The sequence below is a fragment of the Lepidochelys kempii genome, chromosome 9 (assembly GCF_965140265.1).
Source record: "Lepidochelys kempii isolate rLepKem1 chromosome 9, rLepKem1.hap2, whole genome shotgun sequence".
NCBI lineage: Eukaryota > Metazoa > Chordata > Testudines > Cheloniidae > Lepidochelys > Lepidochelys kempii.
In genome coordinates, this window is record NC_133264.1 from 16,732,814 (window position 1) to 16,760,621 (window position 27,808).

Genomic DNA, 27,808 nt, shown 5'->3' on the forward strand with positions numbered 1-27,808 from the left:
TTTTATGATGTTTAGTGGAGGCAGTTAGGTAGTGTAGGAGGTGGCTGCAGCACTCACCTAGGGAGAAGTAAAATTTTCCAAGGGTGTTACTGCAACACAGTCCACATAGAAACCAGAAAAAGATGTTTTCCTGGTAGCAGAATGGAACCTGTTTGTTGGGGCCCTTGGATGTACTCAAGCACACAATTGGGCTGAACTGAGTATGATCTGGCACTCTTAAAAACACAATATCCTTGCCATAATATCTTTTAATGTAATATTTTTATAAACAGCACTAATCAAATTGTTTGGTTACAGTTGCAACGTGATCTCCATATGACAGCTACAAAATTATCCCATTCTTTCTGATTTGAAATAGCACTGTAAACTGTCAATTTTATCCCCAAACCTGTCATATATGCTAGCCGCTCAGTCACTGGCTAGCACCACTAAGTACTCCTAAGCCTTGCTCCTTTCTCTTGCACACAAACTTGATTCTTTTGTTGGGTCACTATTTCAGGACTTCCCTGGGTGAAGGTCTATGGCTACATAATTATGAAATGCAAGTCAGTGTGCTGTGGGAACTGCTTGCAGAAGAGACTTGGATAAAACTGTAGAGGTTCCAACTACAGCATACAATCCAGTTACATGAAACTATCCATCATCCTCTGAGTGCGTTATACTGGTGTTAATACAATATTCAGAGCCCTAATATAAATGTTTTATTTAAAGACAAGTAAAAAAAAGTGTGCACAAATACAGGAAATGATTACACAGTATAATGTTCAAAACAGTGTTCTAGGTGAAGCAGAAAAATACAGTAGCAACAGTATTCAACTAGAAGAGCACCCAGAGTCCAATTTGTATACAGAAATGAGGTTACTCCACAAACACATGATCCTGATGTAGACAGTTTATCTTTACAAGATATAATAACCTACTGTACTTGACTGTCCATGCCTGATTTCCCTGCTGAATATGCTAAGACAGCCTCTACACATTTAACAACTTAAAAAAAATTAACAGTTAATGTCATGGCACTTAGAGTTTAGAAGAGAAAGTAAAAAATAGACTTGCAGTGACAATTGTTTAAAATATTTACCACTTTTTTTGTTAACTAAGTTGATACTAAAACAGAAGGCAGATCTTAAGGTTAAAATACATAAATAAAAAATGCGTAACTTCTGTAACATTATCTATAAAAAAGTTTTTGCATGAAGCACAAAAACTTCAAAGTAAGAATTCCATTCATCTTTATGTGCATGATGAAAATCTGAAAATGCACTTCCTATATGAAACTGTTTTCCACTGAATATCCTATGAATTTGAGTCACTGTACAGAGTCCAGTCCATTCCTCATGGATAGCAGCCTCCGAGTTTAATACCAACAAATTCCAGACTTCTATACAGATGACGACTTTACAAGTCAAAGGCTAAATACTTCAAGATTATCCCAAATTTAACTTGTGTAGTGGAAAAAAACCTTTAAGATTTAAATAGATTAAAGCCTAAAGAGCAGCTTCTGATTTTAAGGGCCCAACTTGAGACATCTTACAGGAGCATTATTTTCATGAGACTAGGGGGGCCAGGCTCAGTACTTCCCAAAAGTTGAGGCACCCAAAACAGCTTGTCAGTTTTGAAAATGTAGCCTAATATATTTTTTAAAAGATTAGTCTTACAATGTATCTTGTAAACAAAAGTGAGCTAGGTACTGTACTATGGGCATGAACCACGTAGTGTCAACCTCTCTCATTAAAGCTACTAAGTCAGTGTATGAAACAGTTTAAGTGTACAAATGAAGGTAATTCACATCACCAAGACTGAAATTATAGTGTCAATGCACTATAGCTTTCAAGGGAAAACAGCAGCAGAGGGGAAGCTCATTAACCTTAGGTAACTCTTGCTAAAGGCTTGTCTACATGGCACTTGCAACTATATCAATGCAAACTAGGTACCTTTTAGAGCACACCAGCAGGGTGTACACAGTACAGAATATTAGTGCACTCTACAAATCCCACCCCCTGATGTGCTTTGCCAGCACAGTGTAGACAAGCCCTAAGGTATGTTGTGTTTTCAGAATAGTGTTCTATTAACTCTGCTTTTACTAAACTTAGCAGTTTAGCTTAAGCCTTTTATAGGAGAATTTATATAGATTTGACTGTCTCTTAATATCCCTTTTACTTAAAAATGTTTTAAAACCAAGCATAAAATATATTTGGCATCTCTTCAGCCAATAGATCCCTCAAAGATTTAAAAAAAAAAAAAAGTTTGAATATTTAGGTATCCATAAGGACATTTATAAGAATCACACTTCCGGTCAAGTCACTTCTTGTTTAAATTATTTCCATTTATTCCAATTTTTCTGCCAGTTAGTTTAAGTCCATTGTGGACACCTAAGATTTGGAAGAGCTTATTCATAATTGAAAAACACCAAAAAAGTTCAGGAGTCACTGTGGCTAGCCCTTCCACTTTTCAGATACTGGATTACATGAATAAAAAACATGCACTCTTTTTTCCACTGGGAAGAGTGAACACTTTTCCAACAGCATGGCAATAAGATTCTATTAATTTTACTGTCTTCTCCTTAGCTAGGCTGTAGCTATAATATAACCATTTCAGATCTACCAAAACTTAAGGAATAAATAACATGAGGTCCTACATTCTTGAATATTAGCTGCCAATTTCTGCTAAAAAGAATTCTCTGTGCAGATTTTTTCCTTTAAAAAAAGTATGAAGTGAGTTCCACTCACTTAAACTGACACTTTACATCACTTACAGCCCTTGCTGAAAGGGAGAGGCTTGGAAAGGCACTCACTTTTCACATAGCAAAGTGTGTGTGTGTGTGTGTGTGAGTGTGAGAGAGATTATATATATATATATATATATATATATATATATATATATATATACACACACACACCCCCCCAGTTATCAATCAGAAGTAGCTCAGGAGTGGAATCTATTCATTCAATTACACGAGCATAATCTTCTCTTGGAACAGAATCAATGTTCCCTAGTCCAAGAAAGCAGCCACTCTCCTTCACTCTACCCATTTTAAAGAACTGCTGTCCTACTGTCATTTGAGTGTATGGGGGCAACACTACAGCTTCAACTGTAAACCTGAAAAGGTCAGTGTACATAACAAGGTTGGAGAGAGGCTTTAGAAGTTACCAGGGCTAAAGTCTTGTCAGTCTTGCTGTTAAAATGCAAGTATATAATGGCTTTTAATGCTGTTTCATTATGTGCCCTAATGCAACACATGCTCTTAAAGCAGTAAGAAGATTTTTCCTTAAGCAGACAGCTACATTACTTACAGCAGTTTAAACAGAAAAATCGCTAGCTGAGAGTTAGCAACCAATGGCTGCTTCTATATTAAAATTAGACTTTGGCAAGATTGTTGGAAGATTAACATTTCAAAAAATTTCTGCAGCCTAACACAAAGTTCAGCATGATACCAAGTTGTAACAACCAAGATTAAAAATCTGACTCCACAGCTGGTGGCAAGGGTAAAATGTTTTTCATTTGATGCAAGTGCAACCAAATGGCAATTTGTTTATCCATGCAGAAAACAAGTGATAGGTGCAATATATGGCACAGTCCAGAAACGAAAGATCAGACACATTCCTCAGCTGACATCAAAAGAGGATTAATATATTCAAAGCCTTCAAATTCAGATTGGTCAATCTTCTTCACAATATCACTGTTAAAATAAAAACTAGTTAGTATCTTGAGTTAACACAAAATTGCTACTTGCAATATTACTCAACTAAGAGTATCAAAGTTATATAAAAAGGATGAGGAAACTAAACCATAAAGAGTTGGTCTTAAACTTTAGAACCCTAAGGAGGGCTTTCTTCTGTAGTCCTCTGAGGAACAGGAGTCAAGAAGTTGCAGGGAAGCAAGCAACGAACAGGTGCATAAGAGAACAGGCAACAGCCCTGTTCTGGTCTTCATCCAGGCACCAAAGTAGGCCCAGCCACTCCATCTCAGTGCAGCAAAATCCTCACACAAACTTATTTCTCTGCCAGCCTCTAAACACAAAGAGACTTCTGGCTTCATACCACATTCTGCCCTCCCCATGGCTCCTGCTGTCTCTGCTCTTTACCAAAGAGAGATAGGGGCTGAACACTCCATACAGATTTCAGACTAGCAGCTGTGTTAGTCTGTATCCGCAAAAAGAAAAGGAGGACTTGTGGCACCATAGAGACCAACCAATTTATTTGAGCATAAGCTTTTGAGAGCTACAGCTCACTTTATCGGATGCATTCAGTGGAAAATACAGTGGGGAGATTTTCCACTGAATCCATCCGATGAAGTGAGCTGTAGCTCTCAAAAAAATTTGTTAGTTTCTAAGGTGCCACAAGTCCTCCTTTTCTTACTGCATACAGAGGTACGAGGCTGGCTCCATTTATGAGAGCTGACTTGGCTTCTCCTGTCTTTAGGTCCTCCTGGCACAGCACTCTCTACAGGTCTGTTAGGTTAAACCCTTCTAGAATGGATGGTGTCTTAAAAAAATTAAGAAATTAGTTACTACTCCTCTCAGTGTATCTTCACTCAACTATCTCAAGCAAGATACTTATTTACAATAAGTGAGGGTATGGAACATTTGTATCGGCTGGTAGTGCTTACAAGTTATTCATGCATAATGTTCCAAAGTTATTTCATTAAATACTATAGAAAGCCCTCAAGCTCCTAAAATAAAGAGAGCAGTCTGGTTTAGGCTGATTACTAAGGGTGGAGTACAGGAGTCTACGGCAGAGCGATCGGGGATCGATTTATCGCATCTACACTAGACTCGATAAATCAATCCAATAGATTGATAGCTACCCGCCAATCCGGCGGGTAGTGTAGATGTACCCTTAAGACTGCAGCGTCCCAAGAAATCAAATGATGAAATTAAAACCCCCAAATCTTGGTTAAAGATCTACCAGACTGCAAATATGGCGTGTGTTCATAAGCACCAACTCAGAGGGTGCTCCGGGATTAAAGCACCACCGGGGGAAAAACAGTGGGTGTTGAGCAGCCCCCCCCCCCCCCATCAGCTCCCTCCCTGCCCACTCAGTGTTTGCCACCTGCCAGCAGGTCCTGCTGATCAGTGCCTCCCACACCCTCCCCACCACAATCAGCTGTTTCACAGCATGCAGGAGGTTTTGAGAGGGATGGGGAGGAGTGAGGGAGAGACGTGCTGGGGGAGGGGGCAGGGCCTTGGAAGAAGGGGTGGTGTGGGGGCAGGGTCGGGAGCAGAGCTAAGGGTCAAGCAAGACCCAGCACACTGAAAAATCAAACACCTGTGCTTGTGTTAGCAAAAGGTCTCTTCGAAGAGGATACCCTCAAGCCTCCACCTCCAAAAGAGCACTCATTGACTGTCTCCATAAAAATTTTAAACACTTTGAGAGCATCTTTTTCACTCCCAAAGTTTTTGTAATGATTTTGGTGTAAAATTCGGTTCACTTTTTCCAAGTCTAGAGAGAACCACACTGAATGGAAGTTCCCACACCCTAGCAGCAGACTGCAATAAAAACCCTGTAGGTACATCTTTTATAAAGCCAATCAAACTGATCTTGCACCATTATAATTTACTAACTTTTTTAAAAAAGGTTTTGTTAAGTTTGAGTTACTTACTCGTCATCTGGAGTGAGCTGGACAGGTTCATTAGTGAACTGGGAATCAAAGTTATCCAGACCAAATTCACCTGATATATTTGGTTTAAATGGAGGAACCACCTGTTTTTGTTCCATCTAGAAATAATTTAAAGTATGTATGAGTAACAGCCTATCAGACAGATTACATTTATGTTTAAAAAAGGACTGAGTTCTGAAAACATTACTTAAATTTCTCATGTCTCTTACAAATATTCCAGCAAATTAATTAAATAAATTAATATGATTAGTGTGTAAAAGGGTTAATGGAATCTACGTCCTCTCTTTACAGAATAGTTTAAAACAGTTAAAAAATATTAGGCATCCCTTTTAACCTTCAGTTAAGACAAACTTTCAGAGTTATACTGCACATACCAGAAGAAACAAACCCATCAGTGTTTACATACCAGATCCCAATCAACATTGCGGAAGAATGGATGTCCCTGAATATCTGCAAATCCTGTTTGAGGATGGCAGCCTAAACGCTCCTTTGGATCCTATGGAAAACCGAAAATGTTTCAAAGTGAAAAATTATTTGGAGAATGTGTGACCTCGAGCATAAAAGGCTAAAGTTACTCGTAGATTTCATAAGACACACTAATGTCAAAGCTGCAAGTGTATTAGGCTAACGCACTGGCCAAAGTAGCCCTATTCTCAAATTTAAATCTGCAACTGTTTTACTCTGCCTTCAGAAACAGGAAGAATTGCCTAATATATGCTGTAATTCAGTTACAAGCTTCTGTATTTGGTTATATGCCCCCCCCCTTTTAGTTAAAATGTGCAAATATCAAAATATATTGCATGCTTGAGACCTATACTGGCGAGGTCACAACTGGATTTAATATGGGAATTTTCATAGGTGGAGAACATCTGACAATCCCAGGCAACCCCATTAGAAGACCCCAAGTTGAACCTGGGGCAAACGGTTGGGGTGCAGAAAGGGGTGAAGGGTGAAAGCTCTAAGAGAGAGTTTGGGTGCAGGAGAGAGCTCTGGGCTGGGGCAGTGTATTGGGGTGCAAGAGGGGGTGCGGGCTCTGGGAGGAGGGGTCAGGGCTGGGGCTTAGGGTGCTGGCTCCGGGAGGGGCTCAGGGCTGGGGTGCAGGAGGGGGCTTGGGGTGCTGGCTCTGGGAGGGGGCTCAGGGATGGGGGTTGGTGTGCGGCCTCCTGCCGGGTAACACTTATCTCCAGTGGCTCCTAGTTGGCAGTGAGTGCAGCGAGGCTAAGGTAGGCTCCCTGCCTACCCCTGCCCCATGCCTCTCCCGGAAGGGGCCCAACGTGCTCCTGCAGCACCTAGAGGGGAGGGGGCACATGGCTCTGCACACTGCCCCTCTCTGCAAGCACCGCCCCCCGCAGCTCTCCCAGCCAATGAGAGCTGCGGGGGCAGTGCTTGCAAGCAGGAGCAGCGTGCAGAGAGAGACCCCTGCCCCCGGGACTGCGCTGGCCACTTTTAGGAGCAGCATGGGGTTGGGGTAGGCAGGGCGTCTGCCTTAGTGGCAGCCACACTGCGCCACCGGAGAACGCGATTGACAGAGATCCTCTAGGATCAACCTGTTGATCGTGATTGACCAGTTGGTGACCACTGCTGTAACACACGTTTAACTTATTGAAAAAGTTGATAAGCATTTGCCGCCAGTTCATGTCAATTTTCCAAGCAAAATTTAATGTCTTTGGTATTTAAAAATAAATGACATGGTCTTTGTCATCACATTTGAAAGGGAAGTTTGTCAAGCCCAGAAACTTGCATTCAAGACCTTCACTAACTAACATGGGGGGAGACATTTTGTTCTGAAATAAGAAGTCTTAAGTGATCTCTCAGAAGTTCCCTTCTGAAATATTCTGGCCATATTGTTTCAATGCAAAATTCCACACGCATTAAGTCCACCTACTTCCAATCATTCAGAATGATTATGATCTAGCAGACCATAAGTACCACAGAATTTCAGAAGTGATGTTTCAAAAATTATGGTAAAAGTATCTGTTTCCTCAATGCCTGGTTAATATGACTATTCTGTGCATTTCTAGATCTTTTATTTTGTGTTTTACCCATTAGGTCTGAATATTTACAAAGTTTCAGGTTTTTTAAACAGTTAAAAAAAAAATCAGCCAAATGTAGGTCAGTTCCATCTATTAAGAATTCTGCTTTAGAACAGGCTTAGACCTTGTCTGCAGAGCTTCAGCTCAGAGGCAATTTTAATTTCAGTTATATCCTCGTAAGTGTAAGTTGACAATGGGAGCTCTTGAAAAACCTTAGTTCAAATATAGGGCTTTAGATCTTACCTTGTTAAGAAAACTTTTTAGAACACTTGCTGCTTTAACAGAAAGGGATCGTGGAATACGGATTTGTTTTTCCAAAATGACTAGAAGAATCGAGAATTTAAGACATCAGAACTTCGTATGGTTAAAGTTTCTTTTCTTTGTAAAAGAGTGTTTTGTAGAGACAACAAAAACCACTAAATAAAGTGGATGCCGCTTAATAGCAACACTAATATAAACAACTTCCTGTTAACAGCAACATTTTGTCAGGAACCAATCCCATCCCATTAACTAATGTTAAGGATACTGGCAATGGCAAGCCACTTACTGATTTTTTTTTTTTGGGGGGGGGGGGGGGGGGGACATAGCCACAGGCAGGTTTGTGGGGCTGCAGCCAGGAAGGAAACACTGGACAATGCCTTTCCTGGCTGCAACCCCAAAAACCTGTGTGCAGCTGGTGCTGCCATGTACCAGCGCTTCCTTTCGTGGCTGCAGTCCCACAAACCTGTTTGTGCTCAGGGACTGCACAGGAGGTAAGGGGCAGAGACGCCTGCATCCACACCCAATGGGGGAAACCCTGCTAGAGACCCAGTGCTGCGGACTGGGAGAGGAGGCTGTCGGCAGGACAGCAGTGGAGATTGGTACTGTGCAGTTCAGTGGTCCTCCAGCACCCCCACTGCTGCCCTGGCCACAGTTTTCCCTCCTCAGGGGGGGCCCTGGCATCTGAGCTGCACCCATCCTCCCCACAGATAGATTTGCAGGGCTGCAGCCAGGTAAGGCACTTTCCAGTACTTTCAGCTGCAGCCCTACAAACCTAACTTTTGCTTTTTGGCAACTGCCAGATAATGGTAACTTTTTGCTGTCAGCCAAAGGATTGCCAATAAGCAGAATCTATTGTACGTTAAAACCTCACCACTACTCACCTTGAAAGAGATAATCTTCTGTGTTCTGATCAGGGTTATCGGAGCTTCCAACAATATCAAATGGGGATCTGCCAGCCATCATTTCAAACATAAGTACACCTAATGCCCACCAGTCAACGCTGAAGCCTAGGATTTAAAAAAAAATCAGAATAAGCACTATTTTATCAGGGAGGACTTAATTTTAATAAGTATCAATGCTAACTATATGAAGAACAAGATATATTTTACAAATGAATAATTGGACGTCTTGATAGTCAGAAAGGCATGCAATGGTTAAGTTATGACCTAAAGACTACTGTACATTTAAGGTGGGCATGACAATGGGAACAGAAGTCCTCTGGTTCATTATGTGCAGGATGGAAGGCAGTACTCGGGAAGGAGATGGAATGGAGACTTAAAAGGTTGGTGCTGGAACCTTAAAGATTAGGTTCTCAACTTTAAGTAGTAATGTTAGTATTTAAGGGGGAATAAAAAACTCTCAGCCTCAGCTGTGTATTAACAGCATTTTTTGGTGGAAGGTTACACAGATATTTGTGTCAAACACTGCAACAAACAACAATGGTTATTTAGGCAGGTGACATCACATATTCTATTGTTCACTGCTGAAGACAGGGATCAATTAACAGTTCTAGTATCTTGATTCTCCTCAAGGCTGGGACTGCTATAAAGATAGCCTGCTTAGCCTGGGGAGAATCTGGCAGAAAAGAGGAAGGGTCTTGTGTCACTGAAAATTAAGCATACCTAACAAGACAATACTAAGCCATCTCCCTCCTCTGGAAGGAAGGCAACTGTGATAGGTTATAGGGTGAGCCTCAGGCTTTTGCCAAAAACATAAGATGCAAGTAATGCAATGTTCCAGAAATGTCTGCGACTAGCAAAATACCCTTTTGTATTAGTATAACTATAAAAGTGGCCAAGTTAATCCTGAAAGAGAAAAAAGTGTTACACCTACAATAGAACTTGTACATACTGTGTTTGTATAAATTTTAATAGCTATTAAAGGTCACTAGATACATTTTACTTAGGTTTATATGGATAAAGCATTTTAAAATGCTTAAGTACCTGTTTACTTTATAGTATCTGTGACCCAATACTTAGGTTTATAAGAGAGCTACAGTGAAAAAGGGAGCAAATGATCAAGTTCTAAGCTAACAAATGCTTTACCACTGAGACAGGAGAGAGGCAAATTTATCTTGGACCCCGAGAAGAATGATTCTTTACCTTAGAAGGAAGATGAATAAGACGAGACGTGACGAAAATACATAATGAATAGTATAGAGACAGGAGATTAGGAGTTTGTTCCTTGTCTCATGACACAAGAGAACATTCTATGAAATTAAAGGGTAGCAAATTCAAAACGGAATTCCCCCCTTCCCCCCACAAAATGCATAACTAAACCATGGAATTCTGTCCCAGAACGTCATTGAGGCCAAGAAGTTAACAAGATTGAAAAAGGGACTAACTGGACATTTATATGGATAACAATCCAGAGTTATAATAGCTAATGTTAATAAACTGTGGAAGATATTAAAACCTCATACTTCAGGGTTTAATGCTAATTATAAGGGATTAAACCACTAGCTAACGGGGGGGTGGGGGGGTGGGAAAGAGCGCGGAGACTATTCCGCATCTGCCTAAAATGAGATATCTTGCCTCTTCCTGTGAAACATCTAGTGCCGACTACTGCTGGAAACAAGATGCTGGATCATAGGTCTGATCTAGTATGGTGATTCTTATTTTCTTCCACAAATCATTTTACAAGGAAGTTAACAGAAATGCATTACAGCTCAAGTATTTTATGATGCAGCACTGAAATAAATCAAATTACCATAATCTTCTCCTCGCAAAATCTCAGGAGCAATATAGTTGGGAGTTCCACAGAAAGTGCTGGTTGTGTCTCCAGGCCTTAATCCTTCCTAAAAAAAGGAAAGGAAAAACAGAGGGGAAAGTTTTATACCATTTGCTAAAAATTACTTCTGTTTACTATATAAAACAACTATACTTTGTGTAGTGACCCATACCAAAATAAGTTACTAGACTTATATAGTGCTTTGTATGCAGATTACATGCATTTCTTCGATAAAAATAGATCTGTATGCAGAGTGTACAGTGCACTAAGAAAAGCTCTGTCTTCATTGCACCTGTCACTGTTTTCTAATAATGGTCAAAGAATGAAATTAAATATTCCCTTTCTAAAACACTAGATGTTTAAGTTACAAAAACACTATGTTGAATGCATTAAAAAACCAAATCATGTTTTAGGCAACACTATCTTAATTACCAGTCAGAAATGTGTGTTTAAGGTATAATGGATTGCAGTGCTTTCCCATGACATGCAAGGCACCACACAGATCTAAAACAATTTAAAGCAATTGCAGTGTCAGTGGAAATCTGGCTTCATCTAACCTAAAAAGCTAAAAACCACAAAATGACAGACAACACAATTCAGAGAAGCTTCTGTTCCTATTACTAGCCAACATGACTGATCCCAACAATGAAGGTCAGAGGTTAAGCCCAGGACAGGTAGAAGATGTTGAAGTATGGCTGAGGGAAAGTAACGAGTTTTTTTTTGTTTGTTTTTAAAGCATTTAAAACAGACTCCAGATTCCTATCCCAAACCTTTGTTTGCAGAAGTGGTGTATCACAATTGGTTGCATCAAAATGGTGGGAAATCGTAGACGTGACGTTCCTGACCACACCACCATTGAATTCAGAATTTTGACTGTTTTAAAAACACCTGCACTGTTCTCCAGCCAGTTCTGCAACAGTGTGCTTTTAGCACATTTGTCTTGATTTGGGTGGCACTAACAGCCTACTGCCTGAACAAGTAAATAGAAAAGTACTGGTATCCAAGGGCTGATACAGCAGAGTGGCAGATCTAACTAGTTAATAGACTGGGAACTATGTTTTGTTTCAGAAAGTGTGAGCATTTTTACCTTTAATGAATAACTGTATGGCATTAAGTCATAGCATGTTGGGTTTCACTTCATAAAGCCCTTTTTTCCCCCAAGGAAAAACAACAAAAAGGAAAAAAGTAGTGTTTTTTCAGGATTTTGAAAGCAACAGCTCTGATTGCCATGTCCAGATTTCTGTCCAATAGATTGAAGCACAATCCTCTGGTCAATGACATATGGATAGGGTGTTTTTTGCTGCCATGGCTATTTGGGCATCCAATAACCTTAAGGAAAGACCCTAAGACTGAAAACTTGCTTCTCTATACATTAAATAGACCCACTACAGAAAGAGACATTCCCCATAAACAATGATTAGGCAGCCAAAAAACACTTTTTTATAAACTGCCATGGATTTGGAATGACAAAATGCTTAAAAGCTTTTAACACTATGTTTAAGACAATGTAGTTCTTACTCCTCCCTGAAAAACACAGACACTGAGCCCAGCTTAAGTGGCACATATGCAGAGCTCCATTCCTGGCCTTTAATAAGATAGCTGAAACTTGAATGCTCTACCCTGTAAAACTGAAGCACCTGAAAAGCACAAATAAAACTTTCTGAGATGAGGATCCAGTTTAGGGGAATGGACCCAGAATGGTGGTCAATGAGGAAATTCTAATTGCCAATCATTTTAATTGAATGAGTGAATTCATGCAAGCAGACGCAGACTTTCAATCCTAAGCATTTTATAAGAACATCATTTAAATCAGAAGTAAACTAGACCATTTTGAAAGCTGAATTCCACACACAAGTTGTGATTGTATTTCCCTGGCAAGCATCTGCTATGCAACTTATTTTTCTCCAGTGCCCAACAACCAGCTTACAACTGAAAAGTGCACAACAAGCAAAGACAAGTTCATGTTTCAGTATTACATCCACAGCATGAAAGTGGACAATGCTATTTTGGAAAGGGGAGAGTAACGCAGTCTTTAAGAAACATGCTGATATTCCTTACATGACCTATTTTCCGTGGCTATTTTTAGGATGAGACCTCTCTCTCCCCTCAGTGTCTGAAAGAATTGTTATCCTCATTCTGTAGCCCAAGCATACCTTACTGTCTGCTTTGCCTGTAAGCGAAGTAGTGCCTTAATTTTTTTCCCTGGAATTATCTTCAGTCTGGTCTGAATATTTAACTCCTCTGGAAGATGTGGGGAAAAACTAAGCAAGGCAGTTCTCTTGTGGTGCGGAAGCAACGCTCAGCAGCCCAGTGATGACCATTTTAGAAAAGGCCTTGCTCCTAACCTGCCTCCGAGACAGGTATCAAAAGGCTGTTCCTTCTGTTTGGGCTGGGGCATGCTGGGATATGGGAGAGGCGGCCAAGGCCCTTTATAGAACTGGACTTCTTTCCCATTCTCAGAAGACTGAGTGGACACATCTCCTGGCTAGGAGACACAGGAAGCTGTTACTCCCATCTGCGTGTACATAGAATTAATGTGTTCGGGTTCATCTGTTTAAAGTAACACAAGGCTGAAACATTCACAGCCAGAGAGTTGGGGTAATACGCTCATTTTGTGTTTTTCCATTTTCAGTTTATTATTTTATCCTGCTACATTCTGCGATTAGCTTTAGATCCCAATATACAGTGGATTGTAGGCAGGAGTGTTTACACATCTGAGTAGTTCAGCATTTCTTGTTCTTCCTTCCTCCTTTTAATTTCAGATGGGATAAAGCCTTTTGTTTCCACATGAGCTGTATATAAGTTGATAACAGACTTAGTCAGTTAATAAGCTACCATAAGTTACAAGGTAGCCAAGCAAGAAGTTTCACATTTTATCTATTTGGAAATAATTCTCCCTCACCTTGCACATGCCATAGTCTGTGAGTTTTATGTGCCCCTCAGAATCCAGTAACACATTGTCCAGTTTCAAGTCTCTGTAGATTATCCCTCGCTCATGAAGATAGTTCAATGCTAGACTGATTTCTGCAGAATAAAACCTAGAATGAAGTAAGATACATTGATGACACAAGGTCCCTCAGTTTTTCAAAACAGATTTACAACTACAGCATAATAAATAGTGCAGCAATAAAGTGTCCTTCGTGTAATTCTACTCTGAAAACCAATACTGTTTATTCAGTCATAGATGCTTATAAGTGCAAAAGTACGTTCACTGCTGATAGCCCTGCAGAGCCAATACATCTAAGAGAGAATAGGATTCTATTCCTTTTTGCACATCAGAATTGTTCACCAACTTCATGCTGCAGTGACAAAGTCTGACCTCAGTCACACTTGTGACCCCACTGAAGCTGCACAGATGTAAATTGGGGCTGAAGAATTTTCTTAGTAGTGATGATACATAAATAGAAAGAACTCAGTTGAACCCTCAGATCACAGAAGTAGTTTGCAGAGATGGAAGTTAGGAAGGTTTATATATACATACACACACACACACACCCCTCTTTATTTAACTGTTATCAATATACAATCTATATGGTACACTGTTAAACTGGGAGGGTGTACTGAGTGGGACCCACTGGGGTCAGTTCTGGGTCTGGTACTATTCAATATTTTCATTAGTGACTTGGATAATAAGGTGGAGAGTACACACGTAACATCTGAAGATTATATGAAGCTGGGAGCAGTTGCTAGCAGTTTGGAGGACAGGATTAGAATTCAAAATGACATTGACAAATAGAGAATTGATCCGAAATAAGTAAGATGAAATTCAATAAAGACAGGTGCAATGTACTTCACATAGAAAGGGGAAAAAAAAAATCAAATGCACAACTACAAAATGGGGAATAACTGGCTAGGTGATAGTACTGTGAAAAGGATCTGAGAATCAGTGCATCACAAACTGAATGAGAGTCAACAACGTGATGCAGTTGCAGAAAAGGCTAATATTCAGGGGTTTAAGAGACAAAGTAATTGTCACGCTCCACTTGGAACTGATGAGGTCTTACCTGCACTACTGTGTCCAATTCTGGGCATCACACTTTAGGAGTGATGTGGACAAATTGGAGAGAGCCCAGAGCAGAGCAAAAAACCGATAAGGTTTAGACAAATCTGATGTAAGAGAGGAGGTTAAAAAATGGGTATGTTTAGTCTTGAGAAAAGAAACACAAAGGGGGAGTGGATGATAGCTCTTAACATATTTGAAGACTGTTACAAAGACGACGATGATTGACTGTTCTCAGTGTCCACTGAAGATAGGACAAGTAGTAATTGAGATTGAGGTTAGATATTAGGGAAAACTATGTAATTTTAAAATTAGTTAAGCACTGGAATAGGTTTCCAAGGGAGGTTGTGAAATCCCCATCTTTGGAGGTTTTTAAGAACAGGCTGGACAAACAGATGTGATCTAGGTTTACTGGGTCCTGCCTCAGCATAGGGGGCTGGACTAGATGACCTCTCAAGGTCCTTTTCAGCACTACATTTCTCCAATTCTATTCTCTGTAATTTAAAATTACAAAGTCACTCTTTAGACTTCAGGGTGATTCTAGTGTGAACAGGACTTCTGGTTAATATTACGGTCTTTATTCTGAATTTAAAAGGTATCTGTAGCTTAAAGCACTAAAAATTAAATAGCTACTTATAGGCACTCATCTAACAGAAAAAGTAGAATTTTTTTTGACAAATATCGCCATCTCTTAGCTCCTTTCCATTTGGAGGATACAAGAGTTGGGAGGCCAGTGTCAACAAACTTTGCACTGCTGCATCATGTCAGAAACAGATTTCATGCGAACAATATTCTCTCAGATTAAACATACCTGGCATGCTCCTCGGGCAGTTTCCTCTGCCGCTGCATATGAAACATTAAATCACCTCCATTTACGTACTCTATCACAAAAAATAATCTGAAACACACAAAGGTATATTAATGCAAAAATTGATTGTTTCAACTTTTCATTTGATCTTTTTTACCCTCACAGTTCTTGGAGCTTGATAACTTCTGAACAGAAGGACTGAAAGGGTCTAGCAAGGATTCTCCTTCTCTCTCTCTCTCAGAATATGGATTAGAATGGATTACTCCCATTCCAACATCTTATGTTCATGTCTCCATATTTCAGGGCCTCTCTCAACAGCCAAACAAACAGAATTTGTCCTGGGGCTTCCTTTATTACTAAAGGAAGGTAATTAACTCTTCCCATTCTCCCAAACCACCAGGATTTCTAACTTTCTTTAACAACATTTATAGGTGTTATACAAAAACAATTCTATAGATTCCAAGGCCAGAAGGGAACATTGTGAGCATCCAGTCTGACCTCCTGTAGAGCGTTCCCAAAGTAATTCCTTTTGAATTAAGAATCCTACCACTGAACAATCAATGCTCTGTCTGAACTACCCACGCCCAATTGTGAATGGTTCCCAAATCGACCTCCATACACCCAATCCCACCATTTAGTCCAGCTGTGCCTCTCATTGCCTGACACATCTCAAAAGTTATCACAAACTTTAAAGCTGAACTTATGTTTCCTCATGATTTCCATCACTGACAACCCAACTATCCTTCATTTATCCAGTGTTGTATTTGACTTCTCACTCATATATCCAGTCTCCGACAAGGTCCCTCTAATACAACATAAACAAAATGCAATTTTCTCACTATCCTTGCTGCTTAAGCCATCTTGGCCATCTTTTGCCTTTATTATTTTTAACCTTCTCTCTCATATCCAAGCTATCAAATACCACTACTAAAGTAATCTCTCCTGCCACCTCACCACTCCTTTTTGAATTCCTTCATTCATTTCCTATTTAACAGCATCATATTCAAGCTCCTTTCCCTCTTCGAGGCCCCATGTAACATCATCATCCCCCCCCCCACACATTACATCTGTTCTCATTTCTTCATACTCCCTCTCATTCTCTATGTTCCTACTTCTTTTCTCCCATATTGGGCTTTTTCTTCTATCATACTGTCTCCTATGCTTAGGACAGTTTCTTTCTTCAAGGAAGGAAACATCCCTCCTTCAAATTCCCTTCTTCTCAGAATCCTTTTGTTTACAAAACACCACAGACATTTATGGTGCTATAGTTTTTAGTAATTATTCTGCATTCAGTATTTGGATAGCCCTTTGGGATACCTACCAGTATGAAAAATATCATGAAGTGTCAAATAGTTTCTGACCTTACCTGCTTTCTGTCTGGAAGCAAGAGTGTAGTCCAACAAGGAAAGGATGATTTGAAGCCTGTTCAAAGACGTGTTTTTCCGTCTGTACCCAATCAATATCCTATTTATAAAAACATCGCAAGCTTAGAAAACAATGTTCTTCTTTGCATTTCTTAGGTCAAATACTATTTAAAACTGTATCAGTCAGACACACTGAAATGTTTACATCTTGCATCTAGTTTCAGGATAAATTAAGACAGACTTGTATCAATTTACCTCCATGACAAACTTGCAGCCTTATGCATAATATATAGTGTGATTATAGTACGGTTGAAAATCTAGTTCTTACGGGTACTGTGTGCAAGTTCTTTCTAAATGAAGTATTATTTAGTCCACTGATAGAAACATTGCTTACCTCATCATCATTAACTAGTTCTTTTTTCACAACCTTCATTGCATAAATGCGTTCAGTTTTCTTTAATCGAACCAGTAGCACTTTAGCATAACTACCTCTTCCTATAACTCGGAGCAGATCAAAATCTTGAAGGCCCAGACTGGAGGAAGGTTTGCCACTTTCTCTAATACTCATCGCCTATAAATAAAGATTTTAAACACAACTAAGCAACCTTGCCATTATAATAATATATTGGTAACTGCAGATTTTTTTTTTTTTAATATTGGGGGTTCAAATAGCTTATTTACTGTGCTGCAGCAGTAATAAAAAGGGGGGTGGGGGGATAATTATTAAAGAACAGCTTTGTAGATTAAAATGCTTAATCTCTCCTTTCAGTTTCATATTGAAGTTTTTCCTGCATATTGAATTCTGTGTCTAAACACAAACTTTGTGTAGACTAACTTGAGTTTGCACATGAGATAAATTAGGTAATCTGTATGTAGGTCGCTTTGTGCTAAGATTTTAAAGTTAGTACTGATATACGTTTCCAGACCTTTGAATAGTTAGGTGTACTGCTCTAAAACACTTTACCTCTTTTTCTTCACCAACATGGTCCAAGCTCTCATGACTAGAAGGATTATATGGAATCACTAAAAGAACAAGCAAAAAAAATGAAGGTGTTCACTCTATTAAATGAAAGACAGACAGATATTCTCTATTTTTTAAACTTCCGTGCACAAAAATAGAGGATTACAGTGTAGCAGAAAAGATTTCAGCAAATATTCTAAGAAAAATAGAGTATATTGATTTAAAAGTTGGTTTACCAGCTAAAAAGCTTTGGACACTATTTCACCACCACATTGTTGAAGAATCTCTCATTCATAATTAATACAAGACTCCAAGTTAAAAATTTGAATCTCTAAAACATAGGGTAGCTTGCATTATCTGGGCTGATCTCATGCAGTGATTTCTGAAGACAGAGAATGGTAAAGAGAGAAAAAGATGGAGCATCTGTTAAATTCTGGTTTTACTGGTAAGAATAGTGACTAGATCCAAGTTTGAAAGTGAAGATTACTATTCCTACTTAGATACCCCTCCAACTTGATTTTTGTATAAAAGACATTGCCATGATGCTAACTACTAGTTAACTTTATTCTCTCTCTATTTTTGTAGAAATCAAATCACACCCACCACATTCTTTTGAAGAGCTACCCTATTTACAGAGAGGTGTAAACCTAAAACATGGGGAAATATTTGTTCTCCATCTTTAAACTTTTGATTTGAACAGCAGGATAGGAGATTAAGGTGTAGTACAAAGATCTGTGCATGTGCATTAAATAAACAGGCTTAAAAACAGGCCTCTTTCCCTAAACAGAAGAGAGTAAGGGATGTTTTCCTTAGCTTTTCAAAATGGGGTCCCCATCAGGTATCAGACTACAAGCTCACACAAATGTACCATGAAGCCAGTGATACACCTGATATACATGGATGATATTTTTGTGCTCTGGATAGATGACAAACACCCTCAAATTTCCACCACAACTTCAAGCACCACCACACATCCACTAAACTCTCTCTGGAACACTCCCACACTAGCATCAAGTTCTTGGAAAACTCAGTGAGCTTCAACAATGGAACCATACAGACAGCTATATACAAGAAACCCTCAGATCACCAGACCTACCTTCACAGAGCCAGTAACCAACCCAAACATACCAAGAAATCGGTTATCTACACCCAGGCACTCATACCACAGAATATGCTCTGAGGAGAAAATCCAGGGAATACACCTTAATACACTCAAAACTACCTTTACCAAAAACAAGGACACTCCACCGAAATACCCCAAGACAACCTGCTTCAATTCAGAAATAAAAAACCCCTCCGAATGCACACCCCTAGTTGTCACCTTCCACCCCACACTTGAACCCATATGGGGAAATCAAATAGCTAAAACCCATATATGATGGGAATCCCATCCTGAAAAAAAAAAATCTTTTCTGAACCTCCTCTTCTGGCCTTCAAACAATGCCCCAACCTCATCAGAAGCAAGCTCTCCACAGACCAGGACACACTAAGTCAAAGCTGCACCAGGCCCTGCCAGAACAGATGCAAAACCCGCAGACATCTCCACTGCTACAATGATCACCACCACCCCCAACACACCTTCCATGGGTCCTACACATGCCTATCACAACATGACATACCTCATCCAGTGCACTAAATGCCCCAACAACAACTATTTGGGTAAAACCAAACAGTCACTGATCTCAAATGAACTATCACAGGAAATGATAAAAGACAACACACACCATATCACCTAAGTGGGTGAACAATTCAGAAATTGATCACTCTGACTTATCAGGCCTCATCCTGAGTGGAAAGCCTGCACAACACTTTCAAAAGACAAGCCTGGGAGCTTAAATTCATAACTTTGCTAGATGCTTTAAAAAAAAAAGTATGGTCTTAAGACAGCAGATTTATGGTTTATTGCAACAACCTGTAACCAGTTAACTCTCCTTTTTTGTCCTATGACTACAGGGGTGTTAATAGGCCACTTCACCTTCAGTGGTCCCTTAGAATATGTCCTAACTACTTATGCTACACTATCTGTTTGATCTTGTATTTAGTTGTAACATTCTAAGGCCAGCTCTACACTACAGACCTATAATCGGTATAACTACTTCGCTCAGGCATGTGAAAAATCCATACCCCTGTGCAATGTAGTTATACAACATAACCCCCTGTGTAGACCGTGCTATGTTGATGGGAGAGCTGCTCCTGTCAGCATAGCTACCACCTCTCAGGGAGATGGATTAACTACGCTGACGGGAGAAACTTTCCCATAGGCATAGTAGCATCTTCACTAAAGCGCTACAGTGGTGCAGGTGCACTGGTGTAGCTGTGCTGCTGTACATGAAGACAATCCCTAAGTACCTTTCCCATACCTGAGGAAGAACTCTGTGTAGCCTGAAAGCTTGTCTCTCACCAACAGAAGTTAGTCCAATAAAAAAAAATATTACCTCACCTACCTTGTGTCTTTAATATCTTGGGATCAACATGGCAACAACAACACTACATAAAATTATTCTGTTTGTTCACATGCAATGTTTTAAATTATTTAACAAATCATAATTAAACTGAATTAATATATTATTTCAGAGTTAAAGTACTTGAAATTGCAGAAACTTTATATAAAAATACATTTATTCATTCATCTTACCTGGTTCTATGTTATCTGGGTGCACTGATGACTGATCCATAGGTATTACAGGCTCCTACAAAATGTTCACAGTAATGGTTCATTTCTTGCCTATTAGAGTTTGTAACAATTAACTATATCTTTAGGACTGAAAATGGAAGAGCAGAGGCATTTGTCCCTTTAAGTCCGAGACTCAGACTCCTTTTTAGACAGAGCCAAGTTTAACTAGGGGACTCCAGTTCCTATTCCTTTCACATTTTACTTAAAAAAACCCAGACTATCATATATGATCGTTATCTGATTAACATATTCTAGTTAAAATTTAAAAGTTAGACTAAGCAGCATCCATATTGGCATAATTCAAATAGTTATCACAGATTGCACAAGGGACCATTGTGATCTACTCTGATCTCTTGTTCACACAAGCCATAGAACATCCTCAAAATAATTCCAAGACCATATATTTTAGGAAAAAAATCCACTCTTGATTTAAAAATGGTCAGTGATGAAGAATCTACAATGAATCTTGATAAATTGTTTGAATGGTTAATTATCCTCACTATAAAAAAAAGTATATCAGAAATGCATGAAGGCGGCAACTATTTTGGAACTATTCTATTAATTCTACATAGATCCAGATTTATTCATACTTCAGACAGATACTGAAATAGCAATCTACTCCAGTAGAGAAAAAATAGAGCAGTGGGAATGGGATAGACAAGAAAAGTTCAAATGGCCTTACTAGTCATTTGACTAGTTCAGGGATGCCCAAAATACAGCCTGTTGAATTCTTAAGATGTGGCTGTAGTTGTCTCCTTTTTAATTGCAGGGTGAAGACAAACTGATCTGCAATGTTTTGATGATGTCTGACAGGTAATCCTAGTTATGATATTATGGGCTAAACATAGTTGACTTGCTGTGTGGCTTTGGCCAAACTGCAACTTCTGTGCCTCAGATTTTCCCATCTGTAAAATTGGAGACCTACTTTCCCACTCAATAGTGATATGTGAGGAACCATATTTTTTTCCCCTATGGCATTTGAAGATGTAGAGCATTATACAAGTAGCATCAATTAAATAAATACAGATACAAGCAACAGGCAGGGATGTACATTTATTTTTGATACACAGATATGCAAGTTGGGTGCAGGTATCAGGCTCCTGTCCAATTGCCACTAAGGTCCTCAGCATTGCAGAGTTTGGGGACCATTTCCCTAGTTACCATTCCACTATGCTATGAAGTTTTATTTCAGAATAGTTACTAGATAATTTCACTTACTGGTTGTAGTGCGTGGCGGCCACATTCAATGTTGACTAGTTTGTGGCACTTCTTGTGAACAAGGAGTTTACAGTTGATACATTTATATCCCTGACGCCCCAGGCCCCAAATTCGGTCAGTGCAGATGGCACAATGAGCTCGCTAAGATGACAAATCAACAAAATTCAGATTAAAAATAAACACTAGAAACAGGAAAACAACCAGCAGCATTTTCATTGTTTATATTACAGTAGAACAGTGGTTCTCAACCAGGAGTCCAGGCCTCCGCGGGGGGGCTGTGAGCAGATTTCAGGGGGTCTGCCAAGCAGGGCCAGCATTAGACTTGCTGGGGCCCAGGACAGAAAGCCTAAGCCCCACTGCATGGGGCTGAAGCCCGGGGCCCTGAGTCCTGCAACCAGGGCTGAAGCAGAAGCCTGAGCAATGTAGCTTTGTGGGGGCCCCTATGGGATGGGGCTCAGGGCAACTGCCCTGCTAGCTACCCCTGACACTGGCCCTGACATTTATATGCAGAAAAAAATAAATAGTTATGACAGGTGGGCAGTGGAGTTTTTATAGCACATTGTGGGGCAGGAGGGAAGGGGGCTCAGAAAGAAAAAGGTTGGGAACCTCTGCAGTAGAACACAAACGTCAATCAGGACCCCATCATACTTGCCACTGTACCCTTAAAAAAAGATGGTCTCTGCAACAAATTGCTTTCAATCTATGTATATGACAAGAGAAAACAAGTGATAGTCCTGGAGGAATTCTGCACCACTATGCTTAGGAGACAGAGGAAGATGCTGGCAGTTTATGGGAGCTGCCTGAAGTAAACACTGCCCGGAGCCCACACCCTAAACCCCCTCCAACACCTCAACCCCCTGCCCCAGACCTCAGCCCTGTCCTACACCCAAACTTGCTCCCAAAGCCCACATCTCCTCCTGTACTCCAACACCTTGCCCCAGCCTGGAGCCCCCTCCCACACCCTGAACCCCCTCTGCCCCAGCCCAGAGCCCCCTACTACTCCAAACCCCTCATCCCAGGCCCCACCCTAGAGCCCTCACCCCCTCCTGCACCCCAATCTGCTGCCCCAGCCTGCACCCTGAACCCCTCATTTCTGGCCCCACTCTGGAGCCTACACCCCCAGCCCATACCTCCTTCCACACCCCAACCCCCTGCCCTAGCCTGGAGCCCCCTCCTACACAACCCCTCAGCCCCAACTCCTAGCCCCCTCCTGCACCCCTCATCTCTGGCCCCATCCCAGGGACCACACCCCTAGCCAGAGCCCTCACCTCCTCTTGCACCCCAACCCCCTTCCCCAGTCTGGTGAAAATGAGTGAGTGACTGGGGGTGGGGGAGGAGAAGAAGTGAACAGAGGGCGGGGCCTTGAAGAAGGGGTGGGACAAGGATTTTCGGCTTTCTGCAAACAGAAAATTGGCAACTCTGCTCCCTTAGCTCTTTCATTATCCTTGACTCCCTTTGCACTGCTTTTGAGGGGTGCAGGAAATACGTTTCTGTACTACAGTTTAAAGGAATTACTACTCAAAGTTCTGTATTAATATGTCTAGTAAGGAAACTGTCAAAAAGCATTTCCTGAATTTTTGTTGTCTGTATTATTACAGACCTATTTGTTGACAGGTATTCTGAAATAAATTACCAAAATAATTGAAACTGACATTATATTGTGTTATTTTGACAAACAAAATATGCAGAATTTTAAAATATTGTGTGCAGAATTATTTTTGGTGAAGTATTCCCCCAGGAGTTAAATGGGTATAATAGATGAGGAGCACAAGGTAGTAATAAAGCTATTAACATAAGCAGCAGTTTCAGTACACTTAGAGGTGTGTGTAGGAGGGCCTCACAAACTGAGCTTTGGGCAATACTCACTGATAGAAACAGGAAGAGGACAATCCACAAAATGAACACTAACAAAGCAACTGGGGACAAACAACCATAGAGGCGGCTAGTTAGAGGTCACTCAAGAGACTTTGGAAAGAGCTGCTTCAGTGGAACAAAGAGCAGAAACCAGACTTGGAGAGGGTCAAGGAGGGAGCTGGAGAGAAATTCCATGTGTTTGAGTCCAGTGGTGAAGGGGAGAAGATATATTGTCTATGGACCTGTATTATGCAAATACTACTCATTACACATTGCAGATTTTCTTACACCATGTTTAAATGTTTTAAACAAGTCTGAAAAAAGTACCTAAAAAGTAAATAATTTCTTACAGTTAATATGACAAATACATGCTTGTTACTTTTGATTCCTCTTACTCCAGCATATGGAGGCTGGGCTGGCTGAACACCTTAATTCTTACTGGTAAACCATAAAGAGAAATCCCTGTAACACAAGTGACTCAAACTGGTTTGTTCCTAGAGTTCAAAACAGTGACAATGCCTATTGGTAGCTCAGTACCCAGAGTGCTCTGCCAGCTCACAGCCATTTAAAATCAGTGCTGGCATCTAACCTCTGCAAACAAAATTAAAAGAATATTGGTGTTATGTACCGTTGAAATAATAAATTTTTTGGTGTGCTTTGGATTAAAAAAAAATAATCAGTGAATTTGGGTTATAATTTACCTATTTAAGTGTGTAACATTTAAATAGTCCAAGTGGCAAATTTTACTGAAAGCACAGGGTTATCAAAAGACCAAATACTAGAGATTAACCAAAAAAACTACTTACACTATAAACAAAGAAATGAGAGGTGTTGAAGCCAGAAATGTAAACTTGAGTTACTTCTGTATACTTTCTGGTTATCAGAACTTATATAAAAGGAACCACCTTATTTGATACACTGAGGGCAAAGTCCATTTTCTTTAGACAATGAACATTTTAATCTTTGGAGGCAGTAATAGTACAACTACAGAAGAGAAGGCCAGTGCATCAAGATTTTAACATTCCATTCAACTACCCATGGAAAGTCTTACCCTGTTAAATCGCTTAGCTTGGAAAGTATGACCATTTGCACAATAGAGCTTCCGCCACCGCCGGGCACCGCGACGATAAATAGATTCTAAGATAAGTAAAATACAATTATATCCATGCAAGTGTGAACATTACACCATAACACATTCATGGACACTTTATACACTAATTTACAAATAAAGGGCCCAATCCTGTAAGTCTCTACTCCAGCAGAATTTGATGTCAATGGGAATGTCTTGCCATGAACAGAAACTACAATTTAGGACTCTAAAACCTCTTCACTGACGTGAGTGCTGCCCCCACCAACCAAAACCTCCGAACCCTGATGGTAATTACAAATAATTGCTATTGCCTAAAAGCATTCAAGACTGAGCCAAGAGAATGGAGATTGTCCAGGTATTACAAATATTTGAATAAAAAACCAACTATTTTATTTAAATTGAAAGAATAAAGAGGAGTGCCCTGATTTACACTTTGTTTGCTGCACTATAATTCCCTGATATTTTAGGCCCACAGCTGCCATCACACAATGCATTTTGCACTGGCAGTACCACATTAGGACCACACTGAACCACACAGAACTGCATCTTAAGTTGTTTTTCAAATCCACTTACGTTTGGGAATGCCAGTTTCTAAAAATCTGAGTGATGTCACACTTATCATCCATGTGTATGGTCAAGCAAACCAAATAAATTTTAAATGGGTTTCATTCATACCAATAGTATGCTTTTTTATAGCTTTAAGCACCCAAGTTAAAGCTGAGGCTTTTCTTAAGAACTAGTAGAGAACTAACAATTAACACTTGGGTAACATGACCTCAAATTTCAAGAGCAGGAGCTGAACTGAATCTATAAATTGACAACCACTGCTGTACGCAGGAAGACAAAAAAAAATATGACACTTCTTTACTGGTGACAAGAACTCCAAAGATCCACCTACAATATTCAACCAGCAAATTGGTAACTGTCCAGGAGAAGCTGACATGTAAAAGAAATGGTCATGTTAGGGGGCAAGCTGGAGCAAGTAAAACAAAGAGGCATGAGTGGTTACAAATTAGGTAAATTCTTATCCAGGAGTGACAAAATACAGCACAACTTTGAGTGTAGCAAGACCTACAATATTAACTCAATGTGCCTTCCAGCACAAAAATTTTAACAAGTTCATGTTGGATGAAAACACGCAACTTGCATCAAGTGGGTTTACTTCTGTTGTAAAGGTCTGAATTGGTTCTCATGAGATTTTCTCAGCACAGGAAGCTAATTGCAAAATACCAGAAACTCTTAGTTTTCTGTAAGCTGCGTAGGAATGTGTTTGAAAGTCCCAACCTCTGGGAGACTTGTCTTCTGTGGTGTCAGAGAAAAAGTAGTCACATACCAACACTGCAAGATTCCTCACACTGCCTTATGAACATGATAAGCTGATCTGGTGGGACCACATCCAAGGATGAATGGGCAGGTCTGCAACCTTAATTTAAGAGCAGCGGTTGAATGCAAACCATTGTAAAATCAAATATATTGGGGAGCATGGGGAAGGAAAGCCTCAGCTGCATAATCCATTCAAAAAGTTATCTGGGCAAATCCAATCTTAATCAAAATATTAATTTCAATTGGCACGACGAGGAATTCCCAAGAGTATAATTTAAGAGGTAAACAGTAATTCCGTCTTCCACCATTTCATTGAATTGCAAAGCATTTTCAGCACCATATACAGTTTTCAGAGTCCATTGAAAGACAGCAACGGGAGACTGCCTGAAAGGTGCCTGAAACGTAGTTTGATTTTTGGCCACTTCAGCTAATAAGATTGGACAGCACTGTTAGTCATCATGGCTATCCATCTTTGCGGAAAACCGGATAGCCTGTTGAGAAGAGTAATAGCCACATTTCCGTTTCAATTTCTTAGGTTCTATATCAAAGCTTATCAAGAGGAAAAATAAAAAGCTACTATTTTAATCAGTTCAGCGTATGTTCTGGGATACCATACAATGACCATTTACAGAAAGTATTTCCTTTACAAAAATGCCTACTTACTATCTTCTCCTGGACAAGGCATGCCAGGCCTTTCTGGTACACAAGGGAACACTGTAAGGTAAAGAGTAATGCTTCAGATTGATCTTTTACTTCAGATATAAAGATACATTTTCAAAATATACAACAGATACGAAAAGCACTTGTATCATCTGGGAAGAAAGAGGATGTCAAGGACAATGAAAGATCTATGGTGTAAAGCCAATGAGGTTCCTTGAAAAAGGTTCTTTTAAACAGCTGCTCAAGAGGTCTCCTGCATTCCGTAAGCCAACCTGTACTGAATTAGTTCACTGAAGACCTCTTGCTATGCTAGAGGCTAGGCTTAAACAAAGAATTGGAGCCAGGAACTCCCACATTCTAAGACTATCCTGACTTCTTCTGTGACCTTTGGCAAGTAATAAGAATTCTGGCTTCATTTCCGCATGTAAAATGTGGATTACAATACTTCCCTCACAAGAACATGAATGATTAATGCAAGTTTGTTCATCTGATATTATCACGGACACAAAAACTGGCTTCAAGTACTCATCAGAAGAGCTGTATTGCTACCAAATCTATAGATCAGACTTTTACTATAAGCATTAAGTACACTTTAACATTTTTAATGGCTACATCTCAACTCATTTTTAGTCGTAGTGTCCACGTGACAGCTACAGCAGTTGCCTACATGGCAAAGTAATATTAGGAAATTGTTTAGTGTATTTTTACATGTCAAATAAGGTAACTGAGCAACAGTAACTGAGAAGCCAGCACCATGTAACCAGCAAGCTCTCTAAAGACCACCCGCAGGCCATGGACCCGAGCTCAGGAACCTCAACCATAAATACCCCACGTTATAGAATCATAGACTTTAAGGTCAGATGAGACCATTATGATCATCTAGCCTAACCTCCTGCACAATACAGGCCAAAGAATCTCACCCACCCACTCCTGCAACAAACCCCTAACCTATGTCTGAGCTACTGAAGTCCTCAAATTGTGGTTTAAAGACTTCAAGGTGCAGAGAATCCTCCAGCAAGTGATCCATGCCCCATGCTGCAGAGGAAGGCGAAAAACCCTCAGGGCCTCTGCCAATCTGCCCTGGAGGAAAATTCCTTCCAGACCCCAAATATGGCGATCAGCTAAACCCTGAGCAGGTGGGTAAGACTTACCAGCCAGACACCCAGGAAAGAATTTTCTGTGGTAACTCAGATCCCACCCCATCTAACATCCC

The 27,808-nt window shown here is 40.1% G+C and overlaps 1 protein-coding gene across 4 annotated transcripts in view; it reads right to left on the reverse strand.

Moving 5' to 3' along the window:
- Positions 1-686: 686 nt before the first annotated feature.
- PRKCI (protein kinase C iota) overlaps positions 687-27,808 on the reverse strand; it is a 53,377-nt gene continuing 26,255 nt past the window's right edge. For 3 of the 4 annotated variants that reach the window (XM_073359458.1, XM_073359457.1, XM_073359456.1), the window contains exons 5-19: positions 26,599-26,649; positions 24,574-24,659; positions 21,669-21,809; positions 20,412-20,466; positions 17,780-17,838; positions 17,210-17,386; positions 16,818-16,915; positions 15,455-15,541; positions 13,546-13,681; positions 10,623-10,710; positions 8,795-8,920; positions 7,896-7,975; positions 6,026-6,115; positions 5,602-5,717; positions 687-3,679 (exon numbers count right to left, since the gene is read on the reverse strand). In XM_073359458.1, the coding sequence (XP_073215559.1) occupies positions 3,592-3,679; positions 5,602-5,717; positions 6,026-6,115; positions 7,896-7,975; positions 8,795-8,920; positions 10,623-10,710; positions 13,546-13,681; positions 15,455-15,541; positions 16,818-16,915; positions 17,210-17,386; positions 17,780-17,838; positions 20,412-20,466; positions 21,669-21,809; positions 24,574-24,659; positions 26,599-26,649 (1,478 nt within the window). In that variant the 3' untranslated portion in view covers positions 687-3,591. Of the gene's footprint in view, positions 3,680-5,601; positions 5,718-6,025; positions 6,116-7,895; positions 7,976-8,794; positions 8,921-10,622; positions 10,711-13,545; positions 13,682-15,454; positions 15,542-16,817; positions 16,916-17,209; positions 17,387-17,779; positions 17,839-20,411; positions 20,467-21,668; positions 21,810-24,573; positions 24,660-26,598; positions 26,650-27,808 lie in introns of those variants that run through there. The other variant, XM_073359459.1, reaches the window with a different exon arrangement.